Here is a 20,491-nt window from a genome sequence, read left to right on the forward strand (position 1 = left end):
CTACTGCCCTACACCACCACCCACCCCCAGTTTATATACTGAGCATGATCTTCTATGGTATGGAATATCCCTTTGGTTCGTTCAGGTCAGCTGTCCTGGCCATGCTTCCTCCCAGCTTCTTGTGTACCTGCTTGCTGGCAGAGCATGGGAAACTGAAAAATCCTTAACTTAGGATAAGCGCTACTTAACAACTAAAACATCAGCGTGTTATCAACACTGTTACACCAAATCCAAACCACAGCACTGTAACAGCTGCTAGGAAGAAAGTTAACTCTGTCCCAGATGAAACCAGGACAGAAATAAGAAAAGTTCTAGAGGTCCAATTACATTCGTAAGGAAGATGAACAAAAAAATCACATTTAAAAAAAAAAAAGAGAAAATCTAAAAATGTCCACCAACACTAGAAGCAACAAAAAGGTTGGGCAACAACAAAATATTATTATCTGGCCTCCTTTAGTTCAAAGGCAGATTTTTTATTTGAAGCTCTTTTGAATCAATTTTTTTTTTTTCTTCTGAAAGTGATTAAATTGAATTAAAGGCTGAGGGAGCTGGGTGTCTTTAGCTTGGAAAAGAGGAGACTGAGAGATGACCTCATTAACGTTTATAAATACATAAAGGGCGAGTGTCAGGAGGATAGAGCCGGGCTCTTCTTAGTGATGGCCAATGATAGGACAAGGGGCAACAGGCGCAAGCTGGAGCATAGCAGGTTCCACATTAACATAAGGAAAACCTTTTTCACTGTGAGGGTGACAGAGCACTGCAACAGGCTGCCCAGAAAAGTTGTGGAGTCTCCTTCTCTGGAGACATTCAAAACCAGCCTGGATGCGTTCCTGTGTGATCTACTCTGGGTGGTCCTGCTCTGGCAGGGGGGTTGGACTAGATGATCTTTCCAGGACCCTTCCAACCCCTAACATTCTGTGATTCTGCAAATAGAAGATTAGGTAAAAGCACGACAGATGCCAATAAATAGAACACAAATGTTATTCAGTAAATAACAGGTAATAGCCTACATTTGAAAATTACTGGGGTTTTTATTTATAACTGTAGTTACCCGTTAAATGTAGTTAACTGTAGTCTACCAAAATTGAGGTAATTTTCATAAAACTCCTATAAGAGAACAAGTACAAAGAAATGGAATACAAAAACCAGTCAAGGTTTCAAGGCAATCAGCTGTGCAATTTAAGCTGTTCCTTCCAGGGACGGTACAGCACGCTGTTTTCCATGTAGCTGTAACAGAGCTCCTGAGCAGATAGGCTGAATCTACACCATTGACAGATTTGAATGTCCTTCGGGTTTGGGAATATTTGTGGCACACATTGAAAGGTCTTGCTACCTTGTTTAGATCCCAATTGAGTTGTGAAGTCTGCAGAAATCATGTTTTTCTTATGATAATACTTCTCCAATTTTTCTTTGCCCTCATTAATCAAAATAGTTCCCACTACTACCTGATAAACTCCACAAAATCATTTAAAAATTCAGTAGCACTGGATTTTTGCAACTCTCGCCACTCACTAGCAAAATACATTACTGGACAGTGAAAACAACAATGTCATTATATAGGGTGCAGTTTGAATCCGATTGTAATTGTAACGTTGTATGCTCGCAGATTAAAACACAGCTAGGACAGGTCTAAGGGAAATGGGTACCTGAAAAGGGATTCAAAACAAGATTTCTAAAAGTGATCAGCTCTGTTTAGGAACACAAACTACACCAGTAGACTTTTAAGAGTGCTTAGCACCTATCAATTTTCATTAAAACTGCTATGAACAGCTGGGTGTTAAGCACATCGGCAAGTCTCAGCATACCAAGTAGATGCCTAAATGACAGTGGAATTATGCTAATCCTCATTGCTAAGATCTATGCAAGCCATTATGATGCAGTTTATTTTTATGATTAAAAAATGAGTGTAAACAAGAGTTTGAACTGGAAAATGACGTGGGGCACACCACTGTTATTTGAACCACTCCTGCTGCATTTACTTTTAATAGTTTCATTGAACACACAGGATTTTCAAATATGAGTTAGAGTATCCTGGCATCCTGATCAGTTAAAATTTATCAAAAGAGCTTAAAAATATGTTGTCAAAGACGATGATTGAGTAGCCACACATATTGAGCAATTTCTGCAACAATCTGATATAATCTACAATCTGACAGTCACTGAGACAGAAAAAGATGGAAAGGTGCCAAACAATGAGTATAAATAATATGATCTTGTAAAAACATAAACAGGCAAAACATATCTTCTCAAAACTAAAGACATCATTTTATGCAAATAAAACTGTATCACACATTTAAGTGCCGATTTAAAGGTCAAGGAAATATATTCTCTTATTTATATGACCATACCTTATAATTGATTTGGACACTTAATCTAATATATCAATAAATAGTTGTTTTCACATGGATACACTCTTTACATTCTATGGGGGCACTGATGAGAATAATTATTTCAGACAGAATGAGCAACAGGAGTAAAATTTGTTATCAAAACATTGTTCTGAACCTTTGTCAATGCAGGATCAATATAAAGATAAGAAAGTTTTGTATTTACTATTCATCATCGTCATTCCCCAATAATTTTATGACCATATGCAAAAGCGATATGCCTAGTGAAGATCCACACCACTAAATAAATTTACCCCAACATATTTAAGGGCAAACCATACGTTCAGTATATCGTGAGACACTGAGTAAAAAGTCAGGTAAGTCGCATGTGTGTAGGACAAAAAATAGTATTATAGCATTATGGTGCTGCAACTTTTTATTTGAATGGCATCTCACTGTAACTTCAAAGCATTTACTGATACTTTACTGATATTTACTGGTATTTATATACTAAACTTTACTCATAGAAAACCGCATTTGGAAATAAATGTCACACATGACTCTGTTCAATGGTTATCATTTTCACTGTTTACAAATTTTCACACTGTCACTTATCTACACAAGAAATGCCAGCCCTACTGACAGGACTTCTGGACAATTTTAGAATTAGTTAAAAGACAAAAATAAAAAGCCCTTTGGCTGCCCACTGCATTGAACTATCACATCTTTCTTCAGATAAAATATCAGATGATAAGATACCTCCACAACCAGAGAAGTTCTTATAAAAAAAGAAAAATGTTAGCTTTACTGCATGATCTATATAAGAAGAGTAGAGAAATGACAGCATGTTCTGCCTGTACTGCCTATAATTAACTAACGGCCATTTCACAGGCAAGTGAAATTTCAGGCCCAAATTTCTCCTATATTGCTAAGCCCTTAGAAATCATCCCAGAAGCTTGACTGAAACCTCCTTTTTTATGGACTGAAAAGTTATTAATTCTTAATGCAATTAATTTATTTTTATGTAGTTGAAAATGAAATGACATGAAAATGACACTAAAAATACTGTCAAACTTCCTCACATTCCCAAATTTATATTATTCTGATACAGGTCAATATTCAAACTGAGTGATAGCTTAATTCACTTGCACAAAATCAAGCATTTAGCAGCATTTGAGATGCCACGTGGTGTCTAAGAATCCAGGGCCAGTAAATATGGCACTGAATTTATGAGGGAACGCTTCCAGAAAATCTGCTGGGAGCCAGGCAGCATGATAATCCATGGCACTTCTCAAATCAGCACACAGGGTTGCTCCTATGTGCTGGGAACTGCACTAGATCTTCATTGCTTACAGTGGGAGGTCAGGAATCAAGCTGATGTGGAGAAGCCTATACACAAAGCTGAACAAGAAACTGAATCATACCTTCAGTCTTTTTAGGTACAAATTTTAATCTTCTGGCATCCAATTAATTTAGAAATGATTGAAAGAATTCAAACAATGTTGTAGAGGATGACTGTATATACACACATACTTAGCATTTATTCCAGACCAAAAGGTGAGAACCACTCTAAAAACCCTAGAACTCTAGTCAGGTGTGAATTCATATCAACTGCACTTCTTTAGTGATGCTAGAGACGGTTAGAGAACTGAAAAATGTTATCTCACCTCATATTATCAGTCACACTCCTCTGAAGGAGAAAGTTAGAGAGTGACTGACAGAGTGATACCCTAAATTTTTGCTAAACAAAGGATCCTTCAGTTGTTTCACCTAGCCCAATATATATTGAAAAAGTCTGAACTTGATGAACCTCAGTCTGATGATTGCCTGGTTAATTGTTTTTTTTTAGTAGTACAGAGAAATACCTCTTTGCTGAATGCCAGCTGAGCTGTGCAAGAAATTCACAAGTTTGCCTCACAACGTCAATTATCCAAGCTAGGATTTAAAGGTTTTCTATCCAATTATTATATGCAAATTCATACACACTTTTAAAATCACTTACGGCCAGAAGTAATGTGTGCATTCTGAGGGAATTTAGAGGTTTAGCATTTCCTACAGGTTCCATACAACATCTCTGCATAAATAAGGACAGAACCCAGGTGTATCAGTTTGCTTTCTCTCCAGTGACTTACAGGGTATTTAAGTATTTCACTTTATAAGGACTGAATTGTTTCTGTCCCTAGGCAAGAAACCTAATTTAGATGCCTGTATTTCGCTGGATCTGAGCCATAATGTATTTAATACTTGATAGACTATACATTATCCTACTGATGTGATCTGCAAGCCTCTGAAAGTGATATTAATAAAAGTGTTGCAGAGAAAAAGGCAGTAATATCTATACTTTACCCTATGCTATTTTTTTATCTTGCATAGGTAACCAATGATTTACTATTACAAGCAGTTGCAAAAAAAATCCAGCATCCAACACAGCACACTGGTGGAGTACAAGTTATCTTTAACTTATCAATTTCTGCAAGTAAATGTTTGTGTTCTTTTTATCATGCAAGTATTTGATAAGAAACATTAAAACATAACATCCTCATTCTTTACTAGTCATGCTATTCTAGGCACTCAGTATCATGTGTTAACTCCTACCTCTTGCTTGTAAATTCCTTCAGCAGCCCAACTGTCATTAGCAACTTCTCACACTCTTAAACACCGTAAAAAAAATTAATGTTTTGCCCAATAGAGGCTGCACAGATTTTTGGCTCATGCTGTAGCCTCAGCTTTAAAAGATACATTATACTGTGTACAGACAATCAGTAAAACTAACCTTTTTTGCTTAGTAGATGTGATTATATCACTAGTAGACAAAATAGGCCTAGGCTGAGGCTCAAACATGCTGATGAATTGCATTGCATGTTTCCAGGTACAGCTTGAGCCAGGGAATAAGAGACACAAGAACAGAAGAAAACATTCCGGTTTGAGAAAGGAGGAGAGAAAGATAAGGAGAATTCAGTGATAGAGACATTTATACTGTTTGCCTTCAGGGTCAGAAGGTAGCGTTTTCGCTTCAACTGCAGATGAGGTTAGACTTTTGTCTAGATAGAATTAGTAAGGATTCAGATGAACAGTTTTGCTCTCCAAGTTATGGGGAAGGTAATCACAAGCATCGTGGGGAAGTTAATCATTACATGACGGGTTAGGACAGTCATCAGGGAACTAGGTGAGAACACCTTTAGCTACTTTAGCCAGATCTTAATGTATATATATTTCCACAACCATAGATTTTCACCTCTCACTAAAAGGTTCACAAGAACATTCTACTATAAACAAACAAAAAAAAAGAAATAAATGTACATGTGTACGTGTATGTATATGCATACACATACATATGATGAATGCCACCCAGCTGAAAAGTAGCTTGGCAGAACAGGAGCCAACAGTGCGTCTTTGCTGCAAAGGTGGCTAACAATGTTCTGGGCTGCATTATGCAAAGTACTGAGAGAGGTGATCCTCTCTACTCAGCACTGGTGAGGCCATACCTGGAGTGCTGTGTCCAGTTCAAGGCTCCTCAGTACAAGAGGGACATGTACATACTAGAGAAACCCAAGTATTTTTTTCTCAAAGGTCCAACTATTAGCTTTTAATTTTGACCTGGCTTCTCTCCAGAGAGCTCTTCAGTTAATTTTCAGTGCAATGAAAATGAGAGGCTGTTTTATTTGATTTATACTTAAGTACAAACCATAGTAGGAAAAATTTCACCTTTTGGTAATAAAAAGTAAATTTTCACCTCCAGCTCTCAATAATTTTCTGTTGAAACTTTGTTCTATCTTAATTTTAATTTGGAGACAATTTTTAAATACTTTTTTAGCATTATAGCAGTTATATGATGTAGAACTCGATTACAGATAAGCACCAGTGTATAAGGGTTAATTTTCAGGTTAAATAGAAAAAAATACAGAAAACCGCCAGAAGTGTGTCACTCAAAGATAATTCTTTATGGAACTTCTTACAAACAGTTTTCAATCTGTTTCAGTCAGGGGTGGGGAAGCAAAAATGCAATCAAAAATGCTTGAGGATAGAGACAAAAGACAGGGAGGGCTCACTCACCAGTTATGGTCACGAGTAAAAGACAGACTCAACTTCGGGATAGCAACACACATTTAATACAAAACAACCACCACCATCAAGGAAAATGAGAGATACAACCATGTCTTAAATACAACACACCTTCCCCCCATACACAACCCCTCCCCTCTTCCCGGGCTCAGCTCTGCTCCCTCTTCCCCCCCAGCAGCGCAGGGGGCAGGGAATGGGGGTCACAGTCCGTCCGGCACAAGGTGTCTCTGCTGCTCCTTCCTCCTCAGGGAGAGGGGCCCTCGCAGCCCTCCCCTGCCCCACCGCGGGGTCCCTCTCCCGGCAGACAGCCCTCCACCCACTGCTCCAACGGGAGTCCTTCCCACGGGGCCGCAGCTCCCCAGAACCGCCCCAGCGCGGGTCCCTCCCGGGGCTGCCGCCCTCCCACCGACGGGCGGCTCCAGCGCGGGCTGCCTCGGAGTCACGGCTGCTTCGGGCCCGGTCCCTGCTCCTCCGGCCCGGGGCCCTCCGCGGGCTGCAGGCCAACCTCTGGGCCACCGCTGATCTCCAGGGGCTGCAGGGGCTCAGCCACCACCCCACCATGGGCCGCAGGGGAACCTCTGCTCCAGCACACCTCCCCCTCTCCTTCCTCACTGACGTGGGTGTCCGCAGGGCTGTCTCTGTCACATCCCCCTTCGCTCACCAACACAAACAGAACAAACATGCAATCAACTGCTTCTTTCACTCTTAAATAGTTATTCACAGAGGCACCATTGATCTGGCCTTTCCCAGGGGCGGGTCCGAAATTGGAGCCGGAGGAGCTTCTTGAATCATTTTACTGGAGCCACCTCTGTAGCCCCCTCCCCCACTACCAAAGCTGCACCAAAACCCCGCTAGACACCAAACCACCACAGTGAGGGACGTTACTGCTGCTCTTTCAACACCAGAGGAAACCCAGAAGCAGGTACTCTGGAGTGTGAACATAGATACTGATCTATGCAGGGAATTTCCTTTAACACTATGGATAAAGAGCTACAACACTCAGCTTGTTAATATGGGGATCACCAGTTTACATGCAATTAGTAGTTCAGAGGTAGGCAAATAATGGGATGAAGTAAAATGCCTATTGAATGCAGGAACGCAGCTAAATTTATAAGCCATACATTTAGGATTTGCAGCAGGATTAGAAGCTTCCAAACATAAAAGTAATTTGAAATCTTGCCTCTAAATTATTTCAGCTGATACTTCCATAGAAGCATAGAAGATAGAACAGCGCAGGTTGGAAGTGACTTTGAAAGATCTTCTGGTAAAACCCTTCATGGGGAAAGGCGTTTAGAGGAGAATGAGACCATTAAACACCTTTTACACATATATATATATATAACCTGCTATTTTACCTAAGCCTATTGAAAAAGAAAGTAAACTTTTTAATCTTGGTTCTATTTTTCATCATTTTCAGCAATTCACAGAGCAAACAAAATATTTGTATTCCTTTCACCTGACTTATGTCAATAGCCTCATTTAACTCCATAGTGGTAGAACTTGCAGATATTAATTCTAAAGAAAATCATTACTAAGAACTAGGGTAGGGACCAGTAACTAACAAAGCCTGCATGATCTCTTTCTACACAGTAAGAGCCAGAGGTGAGGTTGGTGTGTGAACAGATCAAGTTACCTTTTCTAAGTGCTTGGCAGATTTAAAAAATGCTTTAAATTCTGCAGTAATGCACAGTATTGTGTGCTAGCTTTTCAGTTGGCATAGATGTTGAAAAATAAACCACTCACATTGCTCACAAAGTAACCTTTAACTTTGATTTATTTGACTGTTTCCTTTGTAGTGCATTTTATTTTGGAAAGTAAAATGAAAAACCCCACCCAGCCCTCCGAGACCTCAATATGACACAAAGTGACTGTAAATCTTAGCATCATGATTTATGATAGTTCTCGTTTTAATCATCTGCTTCCTAGCACTCTTTTCTTGATCCCTTTCAAAGTGTGTATCTTTTTTGTACATCATAGATGTTACAATACCAATATCTGGTCATGTAGTGAGCTGCCACTCTTAGTCTGCCTTCATCTTTCTTCACATCTTCTTCAAAATATTAACTGAAACATAGTAACTACTTAAGCCTGTCAGAGAATCATATGCTATGCTTATACTGGTAAAGGAAACATGGCAAGGAACGGCTGAGTAGTGCCAGTTGGGATAGGGTTACAATCCCCTACAGACACTTGTCTGGAAAAGAGCTAACTGGAGTGGTTCAAACTAGAGCCAGGGATTGAGTTAACAACTGAGCAGTAAGGGTGACAAAGTTCTGATATTTGAGATCTCTTCCTGTTTTTATTTTGCAGTGTCATATACCCAATGGGAAGAAGCCTCAGGATGTCATTTGAGAATTCCAGTATTAATATTTACTTGATTTTTAAGCAGATTTGAACTTGGATTTCTTTCTTGGTTTTGGACAAGTGAGTCATTCAGGAAAGTTAATATCCGTAATAGCAGCTAGGATTCACAACCTAAGGTATTTGCCATTGTCAGACTATTTTTTTCTTTGTTTCTTTCATGATCTTAAAGAAATAAATTTTGTAGAGTTAGATAGAGAAGAAAGAGCTCAACAATATCTTTTGCTGTATCAGTGACACTGTTGTTCATTCATTGAATCCCTCAGCTCAGGATTTGATCTCTAAGGAACAGTAAGAACGCTGAAATGAACATGGAGAGATTTAGATATGTGAGAACATTGTCTCTGGCTTCCTATGAAGAAATAACTCCTGTAGACATTGATATGATCTGATATTGTTGCAATGTCAAATTATGGAATTATCCAAAAGTCAGCATCAAAAAACAAGACTGAAGTGGCAGCTGACTTTGACCTTTGTCATCACTGCCCAGTTCTGTGTTAACAAAACCAGTCCTTTTTGGTGCCCAATATGGAGTGTCAAAAAGGGTTTTGATGGTTTGAGTCTGGCCAGCAGCCAAACACTCGCCCTGCCTCTCACTCAGTCCCCTCTCCTGTGGTATGGGGAGAAAATAAAAGGAAGGTGATAAGACTGATGGATTGAGTCATTTCAATAGGGAAATCAAAACCTGCATGCACAAGTAAAGCAAAAAGAGGAATTAATTCACTACTTCCCACAGGCAGGCAGATGTCCAGCCATGTCCTGGTAAACAGGGCATCAGTACATGTAACAGTTGCTTGGGAAGACAAATGCCATAGCCACAATCATCCTCCCCTTCCTCCTTTCCCTGAGCTTTTTATTCCTGAGCATGATGTCATACGGTATGGAATATCCTTTGGTCAGTTGGAGTCAGCTGTCTTGGTTGTGTCTCCTCCCAACCTCTTGCCCAGTGCCAATCTACTGGATTTTGGAGGGGTAGTAGGGTAGGGGAGAGAGAAAACCTTGATGTTGTGTAAGCACTGCTTAGCAACAGCCAAAACGTTGCTGTATTACCAACGTTATTTTAGCTACAACTGCAAAGCACAGCACCATACAGGCTGCCATGGAAAAAGTTAACTCCACCCCAGCCAGACACAATACATTAGCTAAAAGGAGAATGATTATTTTGAGGTATTAAACAGAAGAAAATGTCTATTTACTTCTCTGGAAAAAATAAAGGGAACTGAAGCCTGAATCACAGAATCATTCTTAGGAAGTGAGCTCCAAAGGACCTCCAGTGGTTCAACCTCTCACTCAAACCAGGGCTAACGCCAGCACCGGATTTGGTGATCAACTGGTCTAGGTAATTCAGGAAAACCTTCAATGAAGAAGATTGCTTAGCCTCTGAAAAACTTGCTGCAGTGCTTCACTGCTTTCCAAGTGATTTCCCCCTCTAATGTCCAATTTGAACTGTCCATGCTACAACTTGGGGCGTTTGCCCCTTCTTATATATTGTGGTGCTTCCAAGTAGAATTTGGTTCTACGATCTTCCCTTCAAGAAGTCTTAAGTTGCTATTAGGTTATCGCTTAGCCTCTTCTTAACCAGACTACACAAGCCTGTTTCCTCAACCTCACCTCTCCTAGCTGACATACCATCTTGGTAGTCCACCACTGGACCTTCTCCAGTTTCTTCCTATGCCTTTCGAATTGTGGAGTGCAAAATGGGAAACAATATTTCAGGTGCAGTCTTAGCAGCGCCATGTATTATGTGAATAACGACTCCATATGGTCTGCTGACAGAATTTTTCCTGATGTAGACCAATATGCAGTTTTCCTCATTCATGCTGTTAGCTCATACTCAGCTGCATATGTTTATTGAGGTCATTCTGGATGAAGGGCTGCCTTTCATTTTTTCTAACTCTGAACAGTTTTGCTTTGAAACACCCAGAGTATTCAGCAGTTGCAGATTATAATCACAATAACAGTTTTTGTTGTTATTATTACTAAAATAAAATAATAATTAAAGAATACCTGAGGTGGAAGCAGTGGCAATCTGATATAAGCAAGTAGCATGCTTAGGTCATTGCATCGCGTCTGCATATCGTACTTCACCCACATCATTAAGGCATGGAAAATGGTCTCTTCATCAGGAACATTCACATCATCACTAGCAAGAAGTTTATGGAGTTCTTCAGCTGGCAGAAGTAAGAATTCTTGATTCCTTATAACTTCCATTATATTCTCCTGAGAAGAAGAAAGTATTTCAGATTCAGTAATATTGGAAGAAAATAAAAGCAGCTGTTAAAGCTAATAAACCCACAGGGTTAGTCAATGTCTGCCACACCCAGGCCTCTTACAGCTCGTGAGAAAAACAAACCAAAGATTAGAATTCAACAGCTATAGTTGTAATTCATGTATGGATATATTCAGAAAACAGTATGAAGATTATATGGTAATATTGAAATTAAAAATTGTCAGAGTTAGTAAAGGCTAGGGCAGATCTGTATATTGTTTGAAGTTTTTATAAACTCCGTTGTAATTGGGCACATTCAATTTACATGCACATACTACTATTTTTTCACTATCTATCTGATCTATTTCTTAACTTGCAGGCATATACAGTTATATTATCATAATCCTGATGATGGCTGTCTATACATATGACAAGGCTGAGAGGAAGAATAACACCATGAACTTCACATTATTTCTTGAACTTGGATTGTTAACATTCAGCTAACATGTGAAATGTATGTAGCAATTAAAATCTTACGGTATTGAAATTTACAACACATATAGGTATAAATATAAAAAATGAAACAAAGACTATATAAACTATGTAAAAATATAGATATAAACTAAACAAAAATGTTTCATTTAGTTGACTGAATCCTGAGGACTGAATTAAGTGCTCTCTGAACTACCTACCCTACATTAACAGGACACAACAGAAGCACAGTTCTGCAGGGTATCTTTCTCTAAGTACTTTTTTAGAGTACTTGATCTCTGTGGAGAAATTGCAAATATGTTCTCATATTCTTGATTCATAGACAATTGTAAGAAGAAAGTGAAGCACGTATAGACTGGAGGCACAAGATCATCCTAGAAAAAAAAAAATCTAATTTTTGTCATAAAACAAAAATGTAAACAGTGTTGGAGGGAGAAAAAGGTTACAAGATACGATTGGTAAAAGATAATAATGAATTTCATAGTGGTATTTTGGATAGACTTTGAGAGTAAGATGAGAAGCAGATAAGGAATGACAAAACATCAGTCAAGAATTTAAGTGTAAGAACATAAAAATTGAGGGAACTGGATAATTCCACTGCTAAACCCACTCAATTCAGTTCTTAGCAAATCAAAATTCAAATTAATATTGTCTATAATTGCTTGTTTAGGTCTGGGCCAGGGGAGAGACTGACTGGAACTGAAATAGAAGTAACATAGTATTACTGAGACAATATAATACATAAAAAAAATTATGCAAGACTTAAAACATTAGAATTATACTCTGGCCCTAGTAGTCACATGTTTTCTTCCCCTCACTCCATGCAATACAAGGAAATTATTATTTTAATTGTCCAACTGTGAAGGACAGTCAGATTTTTTGCCTTAAACAACCTGTTTGCAAATTTTACGTATGTGTCTTGAACAAACCTGTTTTATACTGCAAGTTTAATGTATTAAACTCAAAACCAGCCTGCTTTGCAGTACAGCCTTCTCCAAGGAGGCAACAAGCCCTGCAAAGGTGGAGCAGTGCTCCCTCCTTGGAGATAAGAGGGTGGAGCGATGTTCTCCCTTCAGAAACTTTAGTTGGGGTGATCAATAAGTGGGCTTCAGTTGGAGCGGCTACCCAACCTCCTCTATACAAATGGACAAACCTTAGAGAAGAGGGGTGTTTCTGGACTTGGGGAGGCCTACTCCCTTATCTACAAGTGAACACTGGACTTGAGGAAGTGTACTCTCTTATGTATAGTGGACAAAACTCTCTTGGAGCCCCCAAAATGTTATATACTGAGCCTGCATCCTAACTAGCATGAGAAGCGAGAGGAGAAGGGGATAATGTGAACAGCCCTCTTGAATATTAATGAAAGGGACAATAAAAATACCAATAATCAAGACATAGGTGTGCACCCTCCACCAAAGAACAAAAGATCAGACCAGACCCACGAGACGTCGTTGGACACCAAGAGTGGTGATACTTTCTCTCTTTCTCTCTTTCTTTCTTTCTCTTTTTTACTCTTTTTTTTTTTTTTTCTTCTCTCTCCATATTATTAGATAAAATTAGGGAAAGCCATACCTTTATCGATCTGTGGAATATTATTATTATCCGATCTGGGAAATATTGCTATTATCCGATCTGGGAAATATTGCTATTATACAAACTGTGAAATATAACTAATAAAGTGCGTTATTGCTGCCAATCTACTGACCAAAGTGGGTTATTAACTCACTACCTTTGCCGAGCAAAGAGTCTCTGCCATGCAGAGGAAAGCTTCTTTTAAAAGGGAGGATACAAAAGATTCACCTACCCCAAAACCCACCGAGTTGGACAGGACACCAACATGTTTTTTGAAAGTTACTTCTTAAAAGAATCTATTAAATATTAATTTCATATTACTTTAAATAAGTTAGCATAGATGAATAATACAGAAATAGACATGACAAAATCACAGCATGATAGAATTGTTTAGGTTGGAAAAGGCCTTTAAGATCATCAAGCGCAATCATTAACCTAGCACTGCCAAGTCCACCACTAAACCATGTCCCTAAGTGCCACATCTACGTGCCTTTTAAATACCTCCAGGGATGCTGACTCCATCACTTCCCTGGGCAGCCCGTTCACAATGCTTGATAACCCTTTCAGTGAAGAAATTTTCCCTAATGTCCAATCTAAACCTCCTGTGCTGCAAATTGAGGCCATTCCCTCTCATCCTAACACTTGATACTTGGTTGAAGACTCCTTTCAGGTAGTTACAGACAATGATGAGGTCTCCCCTCAGCCTCCTTTGCTCCAGACTAAACAACCCCAGTTCCCTCAGCCACTCCTCATAACGCTTGTGCTCTAGACCCTTCACCAGGTTTGTTGCCATTCTCTGGACACACTGCAGCACCTCAATGTCTTTCCCGTAGTGAGGGGCCCAAAACTGCACACAGTATTCAATGTGCAGCCTCACCAGTGCCAAGTACAGGGGCACGATCACTTCCCTACTCCTGCTGGCCACACTATTTCTGATACAGGCCAGGATGTTGTTGGCCTTCTTGGCCACCTGGGCAACCATGTCAAAAAGTTCATTGAAATGTGTAATGGAATTACACATCAAATACATATGTGCAAATGGAATAAATTAGCTAAAGCTGAAAGTGATGCTTATTATTATTAATGTGGATACTTTTAGATGTAAAATTTAACTTTCAATGAGTAAATTTTTAACTCTACATATACACCCAAAATGGGATGCTGGCACAACAGACAACCAAAGGTGTATATATGGTCATATTAACCGTGCTGTTAAGTTATCTCTACATAACTGTTAATTAGATCAAAACATGACTCAGTTCTTTTATTAAATTGCTTGATTAAATGTCAATAGGTACCTAAAAAATTAGATTTTTATGGCCTAAGATTTTAATCTGTTGGCTCCTGATAAAGTTTAAATTGTGTGACTAGAACATTGTAGAATAGCTTGGAAATGTAAGGGAACTAGCTTGCAGGCACTTAACCACAAGTTGGCTTAATTCATTTTAATTAAAAAGCCATAAAACTCAGAGAATTTCATTGCACTTCTCAATAAAATTATTTATAAGCCAAAGTTTAATTAAGGCTGGTTAAACTGAAATTAAATCCCATTGTGAAAAAAAAAACCAACCCTCTACTTCTTAATAGGAACCAACATCAAACTGTGCAATAGCATATTAATCCAAAGACCTAATATTATTGAGAATTATTGTGATGGTGGGATAAATTTTATGAACTCACAGAACTTAATTAATTTTGAATAACACTCAGAGCAGGGGCTCTAAATTCAGAATAATAATTTTAGGTTTGATTAAGATTTTTTATCATTTTTAATTGTCTTTTCATTTGGATATATGCTTAAGGAGAACTTATTCCAGTCTCTGTACTGATTTACCACTGACTGAAAGTAGAAGCTAACAAAGCTTTCAGACAAAACATATGAGCTCATATCTATTCTTCTAAACATCTGGACTTACACTAGCTTCATGTTACTCAGGGCCAAGCACTGTAGAAAATGCTATTTAATAAAAACCGTAACTTCTATATATATATACATATATATATATTTATATATATTTTATATATATAAAACAGCAATAAAATCCAGGCTCTCGATCTTCAAGCTAAAAACTCTCACCTTCAAGTATTTAGCATTTCCTAAATTGACTATTGAATGTTTAGAACTTCCTAGATGACATTTTAATTTCTTGAGATTCATTTTGTTTGAAGCAGCAAGGCACATTTCAATGGCTTATTGATTTGTCGTAACAGAAATAATTCATGATATGCTTATTGTGGAAAAATATCTGCCTTTTTTTGAAATATAACTGGTCTTCAGTTTTGCACTTTAGGGATTAGCATACAAAAGATGTCTGTGATCTACCGGTTAAAATTTTCAGGATAAATGAAATACATTTTAAATTCTGAAATTAAGGGTGGAAGATTGGAATTGAGCTACACAGTCTTGCTCTAGTGAAGTGCTTTCAGGAATGCTTAGATCCTCATGGGCTGAGAAACCTGTTTTTTGAGAATAAGGGTACTTATAGTTTAAGCATGCAGGGTTATGTGACAGAGGCATATGAGTTTTCAGGAACTGTAAATTTTGACTCATATATAAGAAGCTTTGTAGATCTGGTCTTCACTGTCTCATAAGTCTGATAAGATCAACTGGCTGTGACTAATGCCTCTCCAGCATGGGTCATTCACTTAGCCTTTGCCTTCAGCAATTGTAATGTTTTAATAGTAGAGTAGTGGATTTTTGCTTTTAAATTAGAAATGTTAACTTACAGGATAAGTTAGGATAATGAAAGCCTCTGAACCCACTTGGAGAAAGCTATGTCTCACTTGGTTGCCCTTCCAATTTCTCAAAATTATCATGCAATAGCCATGCTGTGAGGTCATAGCATTTCCATGGCAGAGCTTTAAACATTTTCAGTAACACATAGGATTAGAATCAAATGATCATAAAGTATTGGCACAGTGGAGTCACATAAACAAAACATATCTGTATTTAAAGGTAGATAAGCAAGCCCCTGAACATCTGAGTCTAACAGATTATGCATCATAGAAACATAAATGTTCTAATGAAATTAAACTATTACCAAACGGAATTTAAAAAAAATAAACTCTACTACATATATCCTTATAATGATGTTATCAATACAAATGAATTTGATTTTTTTTTTAAAATCAAGTCTTGCAATGATCATTATTTCACATGGAACCAAATTATCTTGCAAACATTAGTTCTCATTGATGTTTATGTCATTGGTTTCACTGGTTGGCATTTATCAGTTGTAAGGAAGAACCTGAGAATAATTTCTACAGTATTATAATAAATATTAAATAGTTTCATACTTTGACAAAGAATGTCATGTTTCGAGAGTGCTACTTAGAACTTGTTACATCAGAGTTGCTGTGGCAGTAAAATGCCTAGCAGGTTTTTTGGTCTTGGATCTAAGAGTTTTATCTAAGAAGTTTCACATTTTATTGATTTTGATGCTGTGGCCTTTTGAATACAAAAATGAGAAACGCATAAAATAATGCTGAAAAAGAGGTATCTGTACACTAGCCTTTATTTAAATAGTACATGACTAGTGTCACTGAGTATTTTAAGCCTAAACTGCTTTTAGTTTAGAACCTAAGTTTTCATGAGAACATTTAAATAAATGAATAAATAGTACATCTGATTTCCATATTAAATCATATAGTATACTTTCTGAAGTGCTAAAGACCTAAAAGCCAATTTTGATTTTGCTCAAGCCCCAGACTATTTCAATCTGGAATTATTGCTGCTGTTCTACACTGAATTCAGCTCTCTTGTTTTGTACACCCAGTTCTCCCTGTTGGATGTGTATCATACAAGACTACATCCCTCTTGCAAAAACTGTCCTATTGTGTATCTTCTTTTGTAAGGAGAATGGACTTTTCAAGTTCCTGAATGCCCATTAGACAAAGGATCAGTATTTAATATGCTTATGGACTTGTTCTCTAGCCAAATCCCAGATTTTATGTAAGAGTGAGCTTCATCTGACCTATGTAATCTGATGGCAGCCTGATGTCACCATTACGAAAGGGATACAAAGGTGGAGGCATTCAAAGGAAAGGCAGCTAGTGGAAAAAGATTTGTGTAGGTGTATGCTTCTCTGAACTTTGTCAGTGGGAAGAAAGATCATCAGCTGCTGCTTTTTGGGGAGAGCAGACAGCAAGTTGACTATAGAAGAGACTGTCACTGTGGATACCAGCTGACACAGCATACTGAAATCTTAGTAGAGACTTCTAAATGATAAAGTTAGACTACCACAATCTAAATATTTTCCTTTTTTACTTGCAACTTTTACATGGATTTTTTTTTCAAATTTTTTGAGTTTTAGGATATGACTCTGAAGAATTAGCCACATTATAGTCTAATTCATGGTCAATAGCGGCATTCTGGGATTTCACAATCTAATTGTAGTTCACAACCAGTTGGTCATAGAAGTTTGCTGATCCACCAGTTCATCACAATAAACTGGATGAAACTTTCAAGCTAGATGGCCTTAATCTTGCATATTTCCTTAACTGTGTCAGAATGGTTAATGTTTGTTTCCTGTTTTGCTGAAGGATCTTGGCTCACACATGCTGCATTCTTCTTCACATCTAAGAAGATCCAAGAAGCCTAAACCTGCACACAAAACAGACAACTTGCTAAATGGATGAGGACATATACACATCTTGCTCCCCCTGACTGGAACAGTCTTCCAACACTGTTCTGGAAGGTTCTGTATCATGCAAAACCTGAAACTTCTGGGTGCCAAGCCTCAGTGCATGCACAACATATTCTTCCTAGCATGGCATCTAGGCAAAACAGAACTCTAGTACTCTAGTACCCTGTAAACCAGTTCTCTTGTTACTCATTACTCCATTGTTCTTTTTTTTTCCTTTCTTTCTTTTTTTTTTAATCCCCTTTTTTGGGGTCTTTTTTTATCCCCTTTTTTGGGGGTCTTTTTTATCCCCCTTTTTTTGGGGTCTTTTTTAATGTCAGTTTGCCCTCCCAAAGTAAAGTTAATAGAACCAGGGGGCACAATTTGGGGACCTAAAAAACCTGGAATGTTTGTGTTCTGTGAGTTGAATTAGTCCAGATATTGATACAATGTCAAGAAAATAGCAAGAGATCAGCACTGTGAATCATCCAGAAGTGGTATTTTGGACCGAAAAGGCTAAAAGTGGCAAAAAAAAGAGACTCACAGTGCAAACTGTCACATTGTTGAAGTGTTGTAAAATGTGGATACACATTTGCACTGACTCTAGTGACTGTCCTGTTTTGCTTTTACTTGTGTAAAATGTACCCTTAGCACTCCCAAATAAGGAAAATAAGAGCTGCCCCACCTTTTTAAATTGTGTTTTTTAAACAGCAGGAATGCAACCCTTCTCACCCAGATAACAGAACAACAATTTTCTCGGTTTAAATTGTAACACTCCAGGGAAGCAGTCATCATGACACCCTGATTTTCTTACCCTCCTAGCATGAATTTTCTTTCTTCCCTACCCTGCTCCTGTAATTATGCTTTGGTACAAGTTTGCTGCCCCAAATCAGTACTATCATCCAATTTCCAGTCTGGCCACAGTGGCTTCCCTAACCTGTAGGTCACAGAATCACTGAATCATTCAGATTGGAAGGGAGCTCTTGAGATCATCTAGTCCAATGCCCTTGTTCATGCAGGGTCAGAGAGAGCAAGGTGTCCAAGACTGTGTCTAGTCAGGTTTTGAATGTGTCCACTCCAGAACCTGTCTTCACAATGTATTCCAGAGTTTGACCACCCTCACAGTAATGAAGTGTTTTCTCGTGTTCTGATGGAATTTCATGGGGTTTTTTGATTTGTGTCCATTCCCTCTTGTCCTGTCACTGAACACTACTGAGAAGAGTCTTCTCCGCTTATCTTCAATCCCTTCCATCAGGCATTTATACACTTTGACAAGATTCGCCCTGAGCCTTTTCTTCTCCAGGCTGAATAGTCCCAACTCTCTCAGTCTCTCCTTTATGAAAAACACTCAAGGAACCATTGGAGCAACCACTGGAGATAAAACAATCCATAACTGGTACCTCCATGGGAGAAGGAACAGAACCATTTTGTAGGATAGGAGGACGTAAAGATAACATCATGCAGGGCAAGATAACACCAGGGTAAAATGAGCTTAGGGAGGAGGGATGGTTTCCACTAAAAGCCCCATCAACTCTCACCACAGCTTCTGGCCATTGCTGGAATACTTTATTCACAGATAGATTAAAACTCAGTCAGCATGGGAACATACGTGCATATACATTCTGTAGCAGGTACAGCAAGTACTAGCTCATATTGATCAAATCAGCCCTGGCAGCACACTGTATCAGAGCACTCATGACTGCAGCAAAGAGTTGGAATTGCAGTTTACGGCATCTTAAGCAAGATGAGTAAAGACAAAATTAGAGTTAGAGAAGTCTCAGAAGCAGCACTGTTAGGCATTGGGTTGCTCAGCAAAGGTCACAAGCAAGTCTCAAGATTTAATGTAACTTACTGTGCATGACTCTGTTGTATACTAGAGCCTAGACCTGTGGATTAATAAAGCTAGTAATTTTTTCAGCCACTGTACCATAGTTTACTCCACTTATGAAGAATCCACAACTAGGGATGTCAGTATTCAGTTACAGAGGTATGTGGCAACCTGTGCAATCTGGCCTTTGAACTATATCACAAACCAAGTATGGATGCAGAAAAACACAACCTTTTAACGTTTATTTCAAGGTAAGCTCATATCTTTATGTCCTAATGGAGCTCCTGTCTCGTTTACTGTGATTACAGGCATAGAAAAGGAAAACAAGCAAAATGGAGGATAACAAACATAGCAGGAACCTCACCTAAATGAAATCTGGTTGAATGAAAGCTAGAAATCAGAAAAAAAAGGTATATCTTGCTGTTAAAGCATCAGGCTCTAGAACAGGTTTCCAGTGGCTGGGCAGGGAACAGGTCTGTTAGAACCAGTGTAATAACAGGATGCAGTTTCTGAAAGGGATTATATAAGGTGGTTTCCCCAGACAGCAGGGAATTGCCTTGGAATCCATTTCGGTTTTCTTTTAACCCAGTTGCCTTTCTGTTAAACCTAATAGCATCTGATCCACTGAAGATTGCTTCCTATAAAGGCATCATCTCAAAGACACCTGGAGATGGATAATTTGCCACTTTGCAGAAGCTTTCAGAAATAATCATCCTCAACATTAAAATGGGTGTCTAATTTCCCATTTGAACTCCTGTCTTCCACTCATACATATTGGTTCTTATTATGAATTTCTCACTCTGATTAATGAGCCCATTAGCACCAAAACTTTAAAACCTCAAAATATTCTCTTGGGTCTTTAATAACTCAAAGGAATTGAGTGGTTATGGCCTTGCTTTTGCAATTTGTTCACATTACTGTGTCCTGTAACACCATGTTGTAATGTTCAAAAGTGAAAACAAGATACTTAATCATTAACACTATTTCTTGGGGTAGCACTTACAAATTCACTGGTAAT

The 20,491-nt window shown here is 38.4% G+C and overlaps 1 protein-coding gene across 2 annotated transcripts in view; it reads right to left on the reverse strand.

Annotated features, from left to right (window-relative positions):
• Positions 1 to 20,491, reverse strand: part of KLHL1 (kelch like family member 1) — a 258,932-nt gene that overhangs the window by 97,038 nt on the left and 141,403 nt on the right. For both annotated transcript variants that reach the window (XM_086481989.1, XM_086481988.1), the window contains one exon: positions 10,758 to 10,970. In XM_086481989.1, the coding sequence (XP_086338115.1) occupies positions 10,758 to 10,970 (213 nt within the window). The remainder of the gene's footprint in view (positions 1 to 10,757; positions 10,971 to 20,491) is intronic.

The sequence above is a fragment of the Leptosomus discolor genome, chromosome 1, assembly GCF_034619465.1.
Source record: "Leptosomus discolor isolate bLepDis1 chromosome 1, bLepDis1.hap2, whole genome shotgun sequence".
NCBI lineage: Eukaryota > Metazoa > Chordata > Aves > Leptosomiformes > Leptosomidae > Leptosomus > Leptosomus discolor.